At 42.4% G+C, this 17,757-nt stretch overlaps 1 protein-coding gene across 21 annotated transcripts in view; it reads left to right on the forward strand.

Moving 5' to 3' along the window:
- The window catches only part of nrxn2b (neurexin 2b), a 618,578-nt gene that overhangs the window by 268,541 nt on the left and 332,280 nt on the right, over positions 1 to 17,757 (forward strand). For 10 of the 21 annotated variants that reach the window (XM_036547806.1, XM_036547808.1, XM_036547817.1 and 7 more), the window contains one exon: positions 11,819 to 11,863. The exons of 3 other annotated variants lie outside the window; for them this stretch is intronic. In XM_036547806.1, coding sequence (XP_036403699.1) covers positions 11,819 to 11,863 — 45 coding nt within the window. The remainder of the gene's footprint in view (positions 1 to 11,818; positions 11,864 to 17,757) is intronic. 8 more of the 21 variants (XM_036547809.1, XM_036547818.1, XM_036547821.1 and 5 more) reach the window with 1 other exon arrangement.

Below are 17,757 nucleotides of genomic sequence, written 5' to 3' on the forward strand. Positions count from 1 at the left end.
TCTCTCTTTCTCTCCCTCTCTCTCGCGCTCTCTCTCGCTCTCTCTAGTACATGCACATATGTACACACACACACACACACACACACACTCTCTCTCTCTTTCTCTCCTTCTCTTCCTCACACCTGTACTCCCTCTCGCTGGGCTTAAAGAGCACCAGATGCTAATATTGAAACACTATGAACCCTGTAATCCACCACACCAACATTGTGACCTTTGACTCCGCACGCACCCTACCTTTGAGCAATCTTGTGCATGTGCGTGTATATAACCTACTGTGCAGAAAAACCTACTTCATTAGTTATTTCTCATGTACTGTTTGACATAGTATGTCATCACCACCTCTGCATGTACAAACATAAAGTGCTTACTAACTCTAGACAGCAATACATTTTGTATTTGAGGACTAAAATTAAAAGAGTTTAAATGGGATTAAATGAGTGTGGCTTGTTAGTTAGCTTTCACTGTTTGGGAGAAATGGAAACTGTTCCAGTGGAAATGGGTACCCAAACAAGTACAAACCTGACAATTCTAAAAATGCAGTGTGATGTCCCTGCCCACTGCTTTCACCATTGGATGGGCTTAAAGGTAACATAAGCAGGAGATACCCTGTGATTGGGTACCTGCCTTCACCCACCTTCTGTAATGTATGTGGGTTGACAGCCATCTTACTCTGTTAGTGTTGGTGTTACTGTTCACAGTTATGAAAATCAGCATTGGAATGCAGCAGATCCTCAGTTAAAGGCTTAGGGCTCTTAAGCTGAATGAGAGCTTTTATGATGAATAGATTTAGACAGTCGATTTGCTTTGTGTTGTAGGTGTGTGTGATGATTTTAATGTCTCCACTGAAGGCCCATGCTGGCATTAGACTCCTCCTCTCTGTAAACCCCCATTTCTCTGCAGTACTCGGCAGTGCCCTGTGTGTGTGTGTGTGTGTGTGTTTATGTGTGTTTATGTGTGTTTATGTGTGTGTGTTTGTGTGTGTGAGCGAAAGAGAGAGAGAGAGAGGGAAGGGTGTGTGTGAGTGTGAGACAGAGAGGAGATTGTGTGTGTGTGTGTGTGTGTGTGTGTGTGTGTGTGGCAGTGTTTATGTGACTATATGTCTGCAGGAGATAGACTGAATGCCTGCGCGTGTCTCTGTGTGTGTGCTCTTTCTCCGGAAGCCTGCCAATATGTGAGTGTGTTAATGGCAAAAATCAACCCTGGAGACAGACAGAATTAGGTGAAAGGATTTGTTTTCCTTGTGGAAAAAAAAAATGGTGTTACAACCGGTGAAGGACAGGGTGAGAGCTTCACCTAGTGGTGAGCGGTGATATTGCAGGCAGGCAGCTCAGTGAAGCCGGAGTGCAGGAATGTTCCCTCTGGACTCGGACTGATGGACAGGCAGGGAGGCAGAATCTGACCTCTCGTCCCCACTTCAGTGAGGGACTCTCCAAAGCACAGCCCCCTCTCTGCCTCTGAAATGATGATGCTATCACAGTGCTCTTGCAGACACGAGCCCTGGTGACCGCGCTCCGCTCTGGGGTAGGAGGGAGCTTTGCCGCTTCTGACGGGGGGGATGTTCATTTATGAGGCTGCAAGGGCTTCAGTGATATGCACACATGCACAAGCAAGCCTGTACACTCTCACTCTCACACACAAACACACACACACACACATGCCTGTACACTCTCACTCACACACACACACACACACGCACAAGAAAGCCTGTACACGTTTGCTCACACACACACACACACACACACACAAGCCAGCCTGTATACTCTCACTCATACTCTCTCACACAAGCAAGCCTGCACACTCTCACTCACATTCTCTCTCACGCATATGCGCATATACACACGCACATGCAAACCTGTACACTGTCACTCGCACACATGCACACACATGCAGTGACATGCAGGTACACGCATACACACACATATACATGCAGGCACATGGATAAATACACGCACAGTAATACACATGTAGTCACACACATGTGAGCGTGACAATATGCTCTCACACAGTAACATACGTGTGGACACATGTAACATACCTCAGAGTACACAGGGAGTGATTTCTTCCCTGATGTTCCTTGGAGGGGACTTTCAGCTCAGCATCCACTGGACAGCAGGGAGCAGATTAGACACTACCGTGGTCTCCTCTCTCCGTGTCTGCCACTCTTCACTCTCTCTCCCCCTTCTCCCACTCTCTTTAATACCTCCTCCCCCTAAGTCTGTCTCCTTATCTCCATTATCTCATGCTTTATTTCTCTTTCTCTCTTCTGCCTCTGTTACCTCTGCCCTCTCTCTCCATTTATCGTGACACTCAGGCTTATGGCCACGCAGATACTGTTATTTAGCAATGCCTGAAAAGTGGGGAATGGGAGGTTTACCTCCAGCCTGGCCATTCGCTGTCAGAACAAAAGACAGCAAAACAAGTGCTGAATAAAATGGCATTATGACCCCGTTCACATCTGGTTTTAAGCGTGGGCAGCAGTAGATTACCTGCCATGTGTAAATATGGTGTGTGCATTGCTGATTGTACATTTGTACGTTTACAAAACGACTGTTCACGTGAAATGCTGAGGTGGATTGTCAGTGATTGGAGCTGGTGCAGAGCAGGAAGCACAGATCACTGCGATCAGCGCTCTCCCTCACGCGCAGTCCCTTCGTCCGTACGCAGGAAAAACATCCTTTTTTATGAATCCCCTGTTAATGTGGTGATGGCAAATAATGAGTGAGGTGACAGTTCCATTTGAATGCTCCAGTCTCTTCTTCCATGCTCTCGTTTTCTTACACTCGTTTTTCCCCACCACTCCTTTTCCCTCTCTCTCTTTCCCCCTCTCTCTCTCTCTCTCTCTCTCACTTTTTCTCACTCAATTTCTGTTTCTCTCTATTTCAATTTTGAATGTAAAGGTGCTTTACTGGCAGGACATACAATTGCTGTGTGTGTTGCCAAAGCAACAAGACAAACAATACAGTAATTAATCAAATATAACCATACAGATTGAAAGAAAACAAATATATACAGGTTTAATTGACAAACAGTAAACAATAACCAACCCTACATCCAACAGTAAACTATAAAATGATCTATTGTTAATTAATGAGGTATTATGATTAATATATACATTTCAATTTAATATTGCAGCACAGGACACTGGCATGCACTGGCATCTCCCTCTCTATCTTTCTGTCTCTCTCTCTTTCTGTCTCTCTCTCTCTTTCTCTCTCTCTCCCTCTTTCTCTCTCTTTCTCTCTCTCTATCTCTCCCTCTCTCTCTCTCCCTCTCTCTCTCTCTCTCTCTCTCTCTCTCTCTCGCACACTGTCACTGTCGCCCTCTCTCTGGTTTCTCTTTTTCCAGCATTGTGCTGTCAGGTTGGCTGCTTACAGTACTGCTCCTAACAGCAAGCCAACTTGTCTCCATCACGTTTTACTGCGTCTGTGGGAAAATACCATCTTTATATCCCAGGCATGCACGTGGCAATCACAGCACTAAATCATATTCTGCATAAATGCACACATAGGCAGGATATTCTACATGACAGATGAAAACTGAATTCACGATATGTGCGAATAATCACTGTGTGTGAGGGCAACTACGCTGTCTTCACCTCATAGTATATTTAACATGACTAGCTTAACTGAATTCACCCCAAGACTAAATCTAAGAGGGTAAAAATGCACAGATGCCTTCTATTGCCTTTACTTGTAGTATGCTGTGAAACATGCACATGCCATTATTGAAGGAACAACTGTACAACTATTGATTCTTTATTTCTGATTTGTGTGTGTTTCATTCAATGTTTCATTGAATTAGTTTGAAGAATTCAGTGAAAACAACTGTATGTGTAGAGGTACTGTATGTGTGAGTGTTGTGCCTGTGTCCAGCAATGTGGCCTTCTTTTTGAAGACATTGTTGCTCGACACATAATGCTTTCACTATTGCAAGGACTCAGGGGCAGAAGTGAGTAAAGGAACTGCTTATTTCCGGAAAATTTCTTTGCTTTAGTGATTTCGCTCTCTCCGTGTCGTTCTCCAGCAGAAGCTGCTGCCTCTGAATGTAATACCTCTGTAAGTTCAAGACCTAATTTAATTTTACCCAACTTTATTTTCCCCAACTTTCAGAAATGATGTGAGTGCGGTGAACTGAGAGTTCTCATGCTGTCTCAGTCTGACAGTTCGAATGGAAGCATATGGGATAATAGCTATGTGTATTAGGGTATGCTCATATGCTTATGGAGACACAGTATAAAGTGTTCTTTGTAAAACAAACAGGAATCTTTCTTCGATGGGATGGAAAAATTATATTTTTGGCACCAAAACTCTTTGAACAAAAGCATTTCTCAGTGCATTATCATGTTTGTTTCCAGAAGCAATGCCTTTTGTGTGAAAGCAGTTCCAAGGAATGACAGTTTCATGACAGTTTCAGTATTCTTTAGCATGCTAGCGAGAGGGGCAAAGCCTCATGATTTGACACACTGTATGAGAGTCACATATGAGAGGAGATAGTGTGAGCACCAGACCCTAGACTCCATGATGGGGTCAAAGGTGAAAGCATCACCATAGATATATCTGCAGCTTATCTATCCATCTGTGTCTCTCTGTCTGTTCATGCTGCCCCTAGGCTCTCAGTTTGGAGTTTCCTTTGTGTTTTGTGTCCTTCTCTCTGGATGTGACCGTAAAGCATCTTGTTTTCTTTGAAAAGGAGAGTGAGCTCAGAACCTTCAGCGCTTTGCTTCCCTATAGGTCCAGCAGCTGCCCTCACACAGGAAGTCCAACATGTCCCAGCACATGCAGGGTAACGATGCAAGAGGCCACACAGGAAGTCCGACATGTCCCAGCACATGCAGGGTAACGATGCAAGAGGCCACACAGGAAGTCCGACATGTCCCAGCACATGCAGGGTAACGATGCATGGACCAGTAAGCGTAGGATAGTGATGCAGGAGGACACACATGCAGTTCATGGTGTCAAATGACTGCAGTGAAAAAAAACATCTGACTGCGGTCGAAGTGCACGGCAAATCACGGCCCAGAAGAGGTTTCTGTCATGAGGCCTGACCACCGGAGCCATGTGCTGTAGTGTGAACTTTGGGAAGAGATTCAGAGAGGGCTTTAGGTACTAAATAGGTTTAGGGAATGGGTTTAGCACACGCCTCAAGACCCGTGACAGATGAACTCTGTCTTTTGCCTTCCCTATAGCCAAACACACAAATACTATGTTAGGATTTTGAGTTTTAATACTATGCTTGTAGTTAAAGGAGGTTTTGATGTCAGATTAAAGAGGCAGTGTCTTGAATTAGAATGCACACTGCATAGCACAGTGCATGCTCTAAGCAGCTGGATTGGACTGTAGGGATTGGAGCTTTTCGGCTGGCAAGCAGAGTACCAGTCTACTGTAGTTACATCCACCCCCACAGCTTCTCACATAGTCACATTGTGGGTCACAGCGGGGAAGTGGACATGTAAACACACAAAAGCAAGGTGCTTTATCTTATTCTTATATATTATATTCTTATATTCTTATATAAATATCCAACTGCAGGATGAAAAACAGGGCAAATATGGCTGTTTGGATAAGTAAATGGCATAATGCGAAAGGTAAAAGTGCTGGATGTGTGATCCTGTGGAAATTTGCAGAAACACCCTGGGACTGTCACACGGCGAGTGTGGTGTGGAACATTTCACCTCATCAAAGACACCTTTTCAAAACAGCTTTTTAAAATAAAGTGGGTTTAAAGCACAGACGATCCACTGAGCACACCGGGAGCAATGGGCAGCCTCTTTCTCTTTTCTGCTGAAAGTATTTTTGCCGTTGCCTGCCAGTTGGGGTATAGAAGCTCTTTCTAAAACTACTATGTGACATCTTTGCTGTTCACAGATTTATAACTAATAGTACAACCCCAAACCCCCTCTAACATGTGCACACAAACTCTAAATAAGTCACTGTGGATAACAGCGTCTGCTGAAATGCCAATAATGTAATTCTCACTATGTGTGTGCGCGGACCCTGATCAGAAACTGCACCGATCACCCAATCAATGTCCCTCCGTCTCTTTGCATCTTCATCCTCTCAGGCAATTTGTCACCTAGCAACAGGGCGTCCGTTGTTTCATCCTGAGCTGGTTCAGCCAGGGAGTTGGCATTAACCCCTTCAGGTCCACACCTCTCTGCTCACTGCCCACGTCACTGTCGCTATACTTGCTGTATGCACTTTTGTAAGTCGCTTTGGTTAAAAGAGTGTGCTAAATAAATGAATGTAAATGTAATGTAAATGTCACTGTTATCCCTGCACTCCCAAGCATGGCCACACGGGGGCAGCTGTTTTTGGGTGTGCTCCCTCTCTAAGCAGGACAGTCATAGTGAGCTATCAGAGGGGAACAGTGTGCTGCTCAATCTGTTGCCATGGGTAACCTTTGACGTGCTCATCATTCATTAATATAATTTCATTTAGCATTCCACGCGTTCTCCAAAATCCAACACACTCCTTAAAATTCAAGTATTCTAAATTGTCCCCATTGTTTCCACTTGAGCCATGATTTACCAAGTGTAACAATCAAGTCTGGCCTTTTTTGTTGTACAAGCCTGTACTCCACGCGCCTTCCCGCCACCCTTCCAAACACGCTCAAACCCTAAACACATGCGGTCACTGGCGGACAGGTGGATGCACTGAAAGAAACCGAATGAAGGAAGGAAGGCTTCCCTCCTGCCAGCGAGTGCAGAGAGAGTGCCATCCTCCTGAGAAGTGAGGCTGGTCCCGTCCGTACATCAGTAAAATTAGGATGGGGCGGGAGCGGGGGGGTTTAGAAAGCGTGTCCTGTCTCGCAGTGGCTTCATTTGTCCGTTGAATGATTGGCGCCTTGCGCCAGATGGCTCAGGGCTCCGCTTCCTGTCTGGGCGAGGAGCACAGGCCTGTGGGTAATATTGTCGCCGAGCGGAAAGAGAAGCCAGGGCAATTAGAGTGAATGACTAAAGCGTCAGCAATGAGCTTCTTAAGGGATGGAAATGATCAGGGCTGAGAGAAGAGAGAGAGAGGAGTGTAGGAGGCAATCACACTTGTGAACAGATGCCCCTGTCTGTGATAGAAATACTCTCATTAATTACAGGTTTGGATGTTTTCTTTATGTGTGTGCTTGTGTGTGGGTATGTGTGTTTCAGAATCATTGGGTGAGTCACATTTGGGTCCATGTGAGTTCTTACTGAATGTGTCTTGCTTGTGTATATTCATTAACATTGGTTTAGCAGTGCATTACACTGGTGGAACTCTATGTACTGTATGTCATGTTGTGCAGGTTTGTCTCAGAATAATTTTCATTCGTGTGCACATGCCTGTGTGTGTTGGGATGTATGCATGTGTGCATTTGTGTGCTAATGTATGTATGTCTATATGTCTATGTGAGTGTGAGGTCGATCCACTCCTGCATCCTGCAATTTGCATTCTGGATGCTGTGAGCCAGCTCTGACAGATAGGAATGTTTATTCAACCTGTTATCATCTCATGAGAAAGAGAGAAAGAGAGGGTGCCTACATTAAGCTGATATAGACACAGTATGGCAGATAAAAAGCTGGAAAACAATCTTGTCCTATTGCACCTCCATCACACTTTACCAGAAAAACCATCATTTGAGTTTTTGTGTTTGTGTTTTAGTTCTTTAAATACAAGCAGCTAATATTAAACCAATTATTTTGTTGCTTAGATTGCTCAAACAAGTGAGATATTGCAGAATATTACAAATACATTCAATAAGAACTTAACACTACAACTTAACCAGCACATAAGAAAGGGTATTCAAAAAGTTTGGCATTAAACATCCAAAATATCAGGTTAGCCAATTACAGATAATAGGTAAGTTAAGCAGAGAGAGGGAGAGGGGAGTTGAGGGAGGGAGGCAGGGATGGAGTATCTATTTAGGTAGTACTAATAATCATTTTCTTTTGTAAGCGTGCACACTCCATCTGTTTGTGAAATGCTTTTATTCCTGTAATTGCACTGACATTTATATTTTCACCTAGAGCTGCTTTGTCAAGTTTGATTACAGGGAGCACACTGCAAAGCATGGGGGGGGGGGGGGGGGGTGGAGTAGAGAGAGAAGAAGAGAGGGCGGGAGAAAGGGAGATGGAGAAAGAGGGTGAGAAAGGGAGAGAGAAAGGGGGTGAGAGAGAGGGAATGAGAGAGGGTGAGAGGGTTAAGAGAATGAGCAAGTGAGAGAGAAGTGAGAACGAGAGAAAGAGGGAGAGAGAGGACCACAGAGAATCAGAAACCAGAGTGTGTGTGTGTGCGTGCGAGAGAGAGAGAGAGAGAGAGAGAGAGAGGGGGGGGGGGGGGGGGAGCTGGAGGGGGCAGAGAGAGAACCAAAAAGCAGAGTGAGGAAGTGAGAGAAAAAGGGAGATTGTGAGAGAAGAGGGAAGAGTGCCTGTGTAAAACTCAGAGGGAGTGGGTTGGAGTGCAGTGGAAGTGGAGTAGCTGGAGAGAACAAACGCGTGACTGTCTCAAAAACACACTCGGCTCCACTCCGCTCGTCTCAAGTGCCTACCCTCCCGATTCAGACCCCCTCCACAGCCAACTGCACAGGAAATATCAGCAGTTAAGGATGACGTCCTCCTCAGTGTATACATTCCGTTTTTTTTTTTTCCCCCAAATTTAACTAAACTGTCACATGGAATTTGTCCGTGTCAGTGTGATTTTGCAAGACAGATACGTCAGAGGCACATATTTAATCACTATATATATATACTATATATATATACTATTTATACTATATACTGTCATTTATGTCTCAGGTGCTTATCTCTGTTGTTTGAATCAATGCTATTAGATTTTAAAACTTGTTTTTTTTCCCTTGTATCTGACTCAATTGCTTTGTTAAGATAAAAGATTGACTTTTAGAGTAGAAATGTGACACTTTCAAGGTGAGGTAGTGAGATGGTGTTGCCTGTTTGATTTATTTTAATGATCTTTTAAATTTGAATAGGGGGAAGGGAGTGAATGTAATTTAACCACATCTGATCATGCTGCTAAGGTTGGATCATGGAAGCAGACATGATATTCATATATATTCAGATATTCACGATATTCAAATTTATTTATTCGTTTGTCAACACTGCTTTGTGGTAACATTGTAGCAAACTAAATAGTTTGTTTTTGTTGATATCAGAGAGGCACCACTCTTGGCCTGACTATAGGTCAATATGGTATGTTGACAGAGAGAGATAACATTTCTCTGTCTTGCAGTCGACTTGCAAAGTTAAGCTCTACAAATCGATTTCATGTGAGTTTCCCACATTCATAATGTACGCTTTACCAGCTCTGGGAGTGTTGAAACGGAAAGAATGCTGTTTGCCATGCTAGTTTTCCCTCCATCAGGAAACAATACCTTTTTTTTTCCTCCCAGTTGAGTCAATTAATTCAGAGTCGCGTCATTTTTTCGTGGTGGGGGGGGGGGGGGGGGGGGGGGGCGATCGCAGCGCGAGGAGCAGTTCAAACGTTTCGAGGCACCCCCACAGCGTGAGAGACGGTCCAGACACTGGAGACCGGCTCAGCGTGACTGCATATGGAGAGACGTGTGTTCGCCAGCTCCTCGGCTCTCCCTTCCTCCCCCGCGGTCTGAGGCGAGCGCGAGAGGATTTTCCCTCTCCCGCCCCTTACATCCGAAAGGCTGCGTTTTCGATTACAGGCTGATGAAGTAAAGAGTTTAGAATGCGGCCAGTCATTCAAGTGGCTGCTGACTGTGTATAGTCAGGGTGTATGGGTGAATTGACCTTTCGCTGAATTGACAACCCCCCCCAACCCCTCCACCCCACCTTCCTCTCTCACCCTTTTCGCCTCTGCTCTCTGCTCTCGACCCCTCTAACGCTCGGGTTTCTCCATGTGATGTCATCCGCACCATTAGCAGTGAATTGGTCTCCCGCATGTCTGTTCTCACTTGTTTCACCCCTAGCGGAGGCCCTTGAGCAGGAGGCAGCAACTGCTTGAATGTTTTGGACGAAGAACAAGAGCGGCAATTTCAGTTAAGGGTCAGCCATTAGCCGCTGATTACTTTTGTTTAATTTATGGTGTCTGGCTTTGTTGTGTGTGCATTTCCAGACCCTTTACAGCTGTAAAAACCCAGGTCCTTGGTCATATTTGATATAATTTAATGTGAAAGACACAGGTTATTCTACTACATGAGACGCAATCAATTAAAAAGTATATCGACTGCAGATGTGCTATGAATATTTAAAATGGCAAAGTTATTCATTTATGCAGAGCAGATTTTTTGGTTTAGAGCTAGGCTTTTTAAGCCTCCACTTGCACCTCCCCACATTCAAGTATTTGCCTCTAGTGTGCCCCTTATTCTGTTGTAGCCAGGAAGACTTGGTGTAACTGATTTTTTTTTTTTTTATCCTTTCACTTAACCGTCTCTCTTCTACCACATGTGACATGAAGGGGAGACAGCCTGCGTTAATGAAATGTGCTTTCACAGCTGCAGAAATAGCGATGGAGGAGGGGGAATTATGAGAATAATGTGAGCAAAATGCGCGTTGCCCTAGATTCAGTTTGAAAGACAGATGTGTATCATTGCTGAACGCTCCATAAAAATTCGGTCACTCTTAACAATTGCAATATTCCTAATCATTTTTTTATGAACTGAATTTTCAGGGACTCGTGCATTTTGTCCACAGACTGGCACTGTGTTGCTGCACACCATATATGTCTTTTTCAGATATGTGTTGCGTCATTCTCTTGCAGGGGCCAGAACATAAGAGTGAGACTGTCAAGCTGTTTTACGTTGCATGCAAACAAATTCTAACATTTATTATTTCAGCGGCCAGTTGTTCCAAAGCTCCTTTTTAAATCTGTCTCTCTTCTTCTCTCTTTCTTTCTCTCCCTCTCCGTCTATCCCCTATGTTGCAAACTGCATACTGTAACTTTCATACTGCATAATGAAAACTATATTCTCTCTTTCCTAACCCAACTCAGCTTGAATATACGTATCTCTGTGATTATTGTTTTTGATATTGTTGTGAATATTATGCTTACTGTTATTGCCATATGGGTGTAGTTTTGATCATTTGAATTTTTTTGTATTTGTCTGGTTCCTTGTACCCCCAAAAATTTCCAGTTATGGATTTTTTTTTTTTTTTACAGAAAAGCAACTCACAGTTCAATTTAACTTTACACCTGTAAACTATAATTTGCCAAGCCCTGCAAACATTACTGGCTTTCTCACTATGAAGTGGCACCTACTTCGACTTGTCCCCCTTCCACCAGCTACGCCCGCTGCCAGGACTAGACTATCAGAATGACTACTAATACTGGTCTGCTTTTCCTCCACACCCCTCCCACTCCACAACAAACCCCGCCCCCTAATCTGTCCTTAACCCCTCTATGTAAAAATTGATTTGCTAACTCTTGTCTTTTTACTAACAAAAAGCTCCAGAATTCTCCAGTTTTTTTTTTTGTCCTTTTTTTTCTTTTTGTTTTTCGAAACAACTAACATTGTCTCATTCACGGAATGTGAGTCATCTGTTGGTTTTTCTACTAAAAAATGTATTTGAATATTTATTTTCCAACCCTTTGATCTAGAATTATTTGGGAATTAATTTCTTTATTTGGATTTTGTGTATTTTTGGAACAACTACTGCACAGAATCTTTTATTTTTATTTATTTATTTGTTTATTTTAATTTTTAAGCAGATGAGGATGGTTTGGTTGGTTTCTTATGGCCTGTTCTGAAAGGAGCCAGGTTCTGCAGAGAGCAGAATGTGGTAGTTTTTCAGTTGAAGTGCCCTTGGTTGAGTTCATGGTTTGTCATTCTTTTTTTTTCCTTTCTCCCCCCCTGTTTTCTCCTGAAGCACGCAGGCATTGGACACGCTATGGTAAACAAACTGCATTATATGGTAGATATCATTCTAATTGTCTTATACCTTGGTTTGCCCTGGGTTTTTTCTTTACCTCTTTCTGTTTTCTTTGCGTTTTCTAAAAATACGAACTGCCATCGATTTCAAGGTAGCAAGCGAACTCTTTGTTCACTTTTTTAACTTTTTTTTTTTATTATTTTACTGCTTAATTTCCCATCCAGTACCTCCCCACCTCCACCTACAGAAGCAGAAACACACAGAAAGAGGTCTGTCCCCCAATGTAAACCATCACCAAGGAGTTCAGTCTTAAAATAAATACTTGTGTTACTTTTGTTTTCTTTCCAAACTAGAAATTAAGAATTCTTTACAAAAAAAAAATAAAAACACTCCAGTGACAAAAATAAAATGAGCCATTTTCATTTCTCAAAATTTTCTTTGTTATTATTATTATTATTATTAATATTATTTACAAAATTTTCACTGGAAAAAACATACCCAGTGACTGCCCCCACAAACTTTTTTTTCTTTTTTTTGTGGTTCCAGTGACAGGTAGTCAGAATATTTGATGTTTTGGAAACTGCTCTGCCTCAGTGACATATTCTCATGTTTTTCCACTGATATAAGATAAAGATATAAGAAAAAAATATGAAAATGATGCTCTTCCATAAGAAGTAAAAAGTGTTTTCTTTGTGGTATCCAGTGTTCAGGTGAATTGTGTTGACCTTTAAAAGCCCTGTTTATCTGTATAGGCAGTATGTTATACTTTAGACTCCCCTGCGGTCCCAGTGTGAAGACCTTCACTCATCTGCTGTGATTTGCTAATTTATAATGTGACGTGACAGCATGTTGAGATACTGTGAAGACACCACCTGCAGACGTTATGCGCAAAATTGAATTTAAGCTTTGAGTCATTTTGACTTTTTTTTTTTTTTTTACCTTTGCAAGAAAGAAAAAGGGGGGAGTGAGTAATGACGGATGGGACCATTTTGATATCGTGCCACGATGGCGAAACCACTTGTTAACAACCTATACCCTCTCAAACATTTATGATGTTCAAAACGGTCTTCACACCCCCTGATTTAGTGTGTGAAGGCTGGGCTATAAAGCAAACGTGGAATAAGGTCCCAACCCCATTAGCGTTGAGTGTCTGATTTATGACATCCTCTGTGCTGGTAGAGGAGAGCACAGCACTAAGACGGACAGTTAATTGAATGCCAGCATCTAAATGTTGTACCCGGTGAAGAGCAGATTCCTTTCCCCGTAGGCCGGTTTTAAATGCAGAAACGTAAGTTATGGTGGGACAAAGCAAATGCGGGATTTTTTTTTTCCCAGCAAAGAAACTGGAAGGTGACAGATTGTAAAAGTACTTACGAAAGATGTAAAGTTAATTAGGGCCATTTTCACCTACTCTGTCTGAATTCAGGCTGGTGCTCTTCACTCTAGAGGAGTTCATTCTGTCACTGATTTCAGTATCAGCTATATGGAGGAATGATTCTGTCACTGATTTCAGTATCAGCTGTATGGAGGAATGACTCAGTGGTACACCAAGATACTCCAAGAGAAAATGATCAGCGTTTTCCAGTAGCTGCATGAATCCAATTGATCACAGCTGCCAGTAGCTCATCAAGGTCCTGTGCATTTGGGTCAGTAATGTTGGAGACAGTAGCGCTGTATTGGAGACCTTCATACCTCTCGCTCAGTGCAGGTGCGTGTTTCTGCTTTTCAATTCTGTCTGCTCCCACTTGGTAAAAATACTCAGTCAGCAGAAAAATATAGTTGACACAATCAACTTACTGTGAACATATTAGAAATGCTTTTAAGGACTGTTACTTTATACAGTTTGGAAAAATGAAGTTCTGTAAGACATGAGCAACACAATCAGCCTCCTAAAACAGCTCCATCTTTATTTAGGGAATAATTCAGGCTGAGGAGAGCTTATGTAAATTTCCCTGGAAACCATACCTCCCAACCCAGAGGCTGGCAGCGAATAGATTTGATAGATCAGTAGATAAATGATTATTTCTAAATAAATATCAGTCCTCATTGCAGAATGGAGCAGCAAAAACCTGTCTGTTTAATTATGAAAGCTAAGCAGATTTTGAGATAATGAAGCAGTTCTGGCACCTGCGTGAACCTTTTCAATATTTCTGCGGAAAATGGTTCAAGATAAAAACATCAAATATTATTTAACTGGTTCAAACTTCATACTCTCACATTATTCATTGGGTAGATAAATAATATTAAATAATGATGACAGTTTGTACATAATGGTGACAGGGAAGGACAGCTCTTTTGAGAAGCACCCAAGCAGGATTATATGTGTGTATTTCAAGTGTGAATCAGCCTCATACCTCCTTCCATCTGTCTTTTTTTTAATTAATCTGGTACATAAAGTATGGGGTGCCACTGTATTTTGTGCGTAGATAATGCTGTGCTAGTATGGACTAGGTTTCTCACTACTTGTCACTGGAACTTGCAAAAAAAAAAAACTGCAAACCTGGCCTCTGCTTTCCCCCCTACCCTAGCAGTACTGCATGGCATGTAGGGATATCTCTAGAAATGTCTCGATTGTGTCTGATTGACTGTCTCCATCAACACTAACACTAACTCTGTAACTGAGCTCAACACCAGGATTCACTCCCTGCATGCAGTAATTGACTTTTTAATTTCTCTTGTTTTGATAAGTAAATTACATTTTGGGGGGTTATATATGTATGTGTATATACCACTCACATTGGGTATATGCATATATACATATATACATTGTTTGATTATGCCTAGTATGGATATCTATTTGGCCACTTCTGTTATTATATGCTCAGTATATCTATCCTATATCTATCTTTTTTGGTTCTTGTTTTGGATTAAAAAAGTAAACTTACTAAATCAAGTCACGACCTCACTCTTCACCTCACTAAACAAACTGAGAAAAATAAAAAACATTAAGGAAAAACTAGAGGGGGAAAGATTGTCGTTTTCCAAATGAATGGAGGAGTGGCATTTATGTATGAATGAAATACAAACTAAACCTGACCAGAACAGAAAGTAAATACTAAAATTTGATTGGCACAGGAAAAATGTGCATATAAAGGCAGAGGGCATAATTGTGACATCACAAGAAGTTGGTGGAATTTTGGGGTCAGAGGTCAGTCAGTGGGTTAGTGGGTCACAGATTGAGCTGACATTGGCAGTTTGATTCAGAGACTAAAGTAGCCTAAGTGTGCAGCAGCCACAACAAGGGAAAAGGAGGGGAATTTCAACACAAAGCTGTCAGAACACAAATCACTTAGGACTCCTCTTTTCTATAGTACAGGGTAACCCTGGAGAGAACAGCGAGCAGTGCAGTTTCGGCAAGAAAAATGAAAACTTTCAGACATATAAAATGAACGGCCTTCATTCTGTTATGTACCTGGATAGTCCTTCCAGAGCAATGCGTGCTCCTCCATTCACTGTTGGCAAAGAAGGCCTTGCCCCCTGCCCTCCCCAAACAATTTCCATCTTTAAACCTTCTGATTTTAGTCATTTTATATGTGGTGATTCCATCAGTTCGGTCTCCTTTCGAGTCACTTGAGATTTCTTTGGTCGTTATTTTTGCACACCGTTGCATGCTTTTTTGGCTAGTGTTGCTAACATCTGCATCAACTAAAGGTGTCAGCCTTGCATTAGCTCAGCGCGTGCACACAGACGCGTGAGCATCATTTTTTTGGTTCTTGTCGGTTTTCGTGTCAACGCCATACTCCTTTTTTAACCTCACGCGGTTTTTCCCCTTATGCGGAGTTGTTTTTGTGTTCTTTTTTCCCATTGCCTCTACCTATGAGCAGATCTTTTTTTTTTTGTTGTTGTGTGTTTTGTTGGATCAGTTGTTTGTTTCACTCCATGATACTCCTGTCATTTTAATCCACTTCCTTGACATCATTAACGTGCATGGCTTGTGTCCACCTTATCAGCTGGAATGAATCATTTTGTTTCTTACTATCCAAAACAATTCACTTGCAAAAATTTGAAATATTCTGACAGTACCAATCAGGACTCGAGAGAAATTTTCAAAATTTTCTATTTTCTATTACTCCCACCACTATACTAAATTTACTAAACTGTTACTAATACTACTGTTTGAATCAAACCTTTGTTGTAACTGTACTAACAACCATTTTTGTGTCTGACTCTCCCTTACTTACTAAAGTACTAACCGATTCCGTTCACCCCCCCCCCCCCCCCCAAACCCAACTCCTTAACACTGTCAACATAAAGACTGCCCCACCCTCACTCCTCCTGGCCTCTGAACTTTCTGGCAGAAGTCACCCTCTGCCCCCCCCCCCCCCTCTCCTACTAACACAGGAACATCAGGAAACCAATGGCACCACCAAACAGTAATAAATTTACTGTTACCTCACTCCTCATTCTCTCAGCAAAAGAAATCAACCCCCCCCTCAAGAAGCATCTAAACCAATCAGACGTCTCCATGAGCCGTACAGTGTCTGACTCAGGTAGTCAGACAGACTAGCTGCCAGCCACCTAATGAAGGATTCTGCGATGGACAATGTTCTTCCCCCTGCCAGGGGGGGAGATTCCCCGGGTGTGAAGGGGGGGTCCTCTCTCACGAATCTGCCACCTGGATGCACACGCAAGGGAAAAATAACATGCTCCAGGTGACGTCTCTCACTCCACATCATGCCAACAGGGAAGAAAGCTCCGGAAACAACCGGAAATATGCATAGTGTTAGCTTGATAGCTTATCAGCATGTTAGCTCTGAAATTCAGCTTTGGGATGCTTGCTCTCTGTAGATATGCCCTGTAGGGCAGTGACCAATGAAATGCCACTACAGGTAGGTGCAAAAAAAAACTTTCCTGTGAGCATGCAAAGCTCTCAAATCTGTTTGTGTGTTTGTTTGTTTTTTTGGACATCTTTGGAGTTGGGTCCAGAGTTAGATGGGGGATTTGTTTTTGGTGTATGTAGTAACTCCCTTATTCTCACAGCTAACCACAGACTGAAGATGAAACCTGTATAGATTTGAAAATAACAAAAGGTGAGTGATTTGCAATCAAGGTAAGGAAGACAGTTTCCTCCAAATGGTAAAGAAGATCTTAACAAAACCGCAGACTAAGGCAGCTATAGGGCTTACTTGTAAATAGGCTACTTACAATCATGGCTGTAAGAGGACATTCTAATGAATACATACCAACACCATAGAATAAGACAATGAAATGAGAAATGTTCTGCACAATATTCTTCATGCTCTGTATGATCAGATTTCAGCACAGGAAGTTTGAAAACCGTATGGGGTACTTACTATGCTCTTGAGAAAGGTATTTAACCTGAATCACCTCAGTCAAATATCTAGATGTAGAAATGCATATTATGCACAATGTAAGCTGTAAAAATCACCCTGGAAACCACTTCCTTAAAATGTGTGTCTGTGTGTGTGTGTGTGTGTGTGTGTGTGTGTGTGTGTGTGTGTGTGTGTGAGACAATAGAGTATTGTTTGTTTGCAGATCGCTGTTTTGTGCCTCAGTAGCTCAGAGCTTTCCGACAGACTCCTGTAGAGCTACGCTCCGTCTGAGCTGTAGGAAATTATGAATATGTAATGAGAATGAAGTGTGAACCGGTTAGTCTATTGTCAAATTAAACTGAGCGGCTGTACAAAATGTCCCCAGTGCTCACCACAGCATTATTTTCAGAACAGAAGCAGGTTCAGTTTGTCAAAGACAGATAGGTTCAGTTTGTCAAAGACAGATAGGGGAGGCTATAAGCTGTCAAGACACTTTTAATATAACAGTGTCTGGGACTTAATGGCATTCAGTAAATCAATGTGAAATAATTGTCTGCCATTGGCCAGTGATCGGTTTGCCCATAGATCTGTTATTTTGTTATTTTGAGGCCAACACAGAAACTTTTGTGGGCAGCTGAAAGTTTCTGCAAGGATTGAAAAGGA

This window comes from Megalops cyprinoides, chromosome 16, assembly GCF_013368585.1.
Source record: "Megalops cyprinoides isolate fMegCyp1 chromosome 16, fMegCyp1.pri, whole genome shotgun sequence".
NCBI lineage: Eukaryota > Metazoa > Chordata > Actinopteri > Elopiformes > Megalopidae > Megalops > Megalops cyprinoides.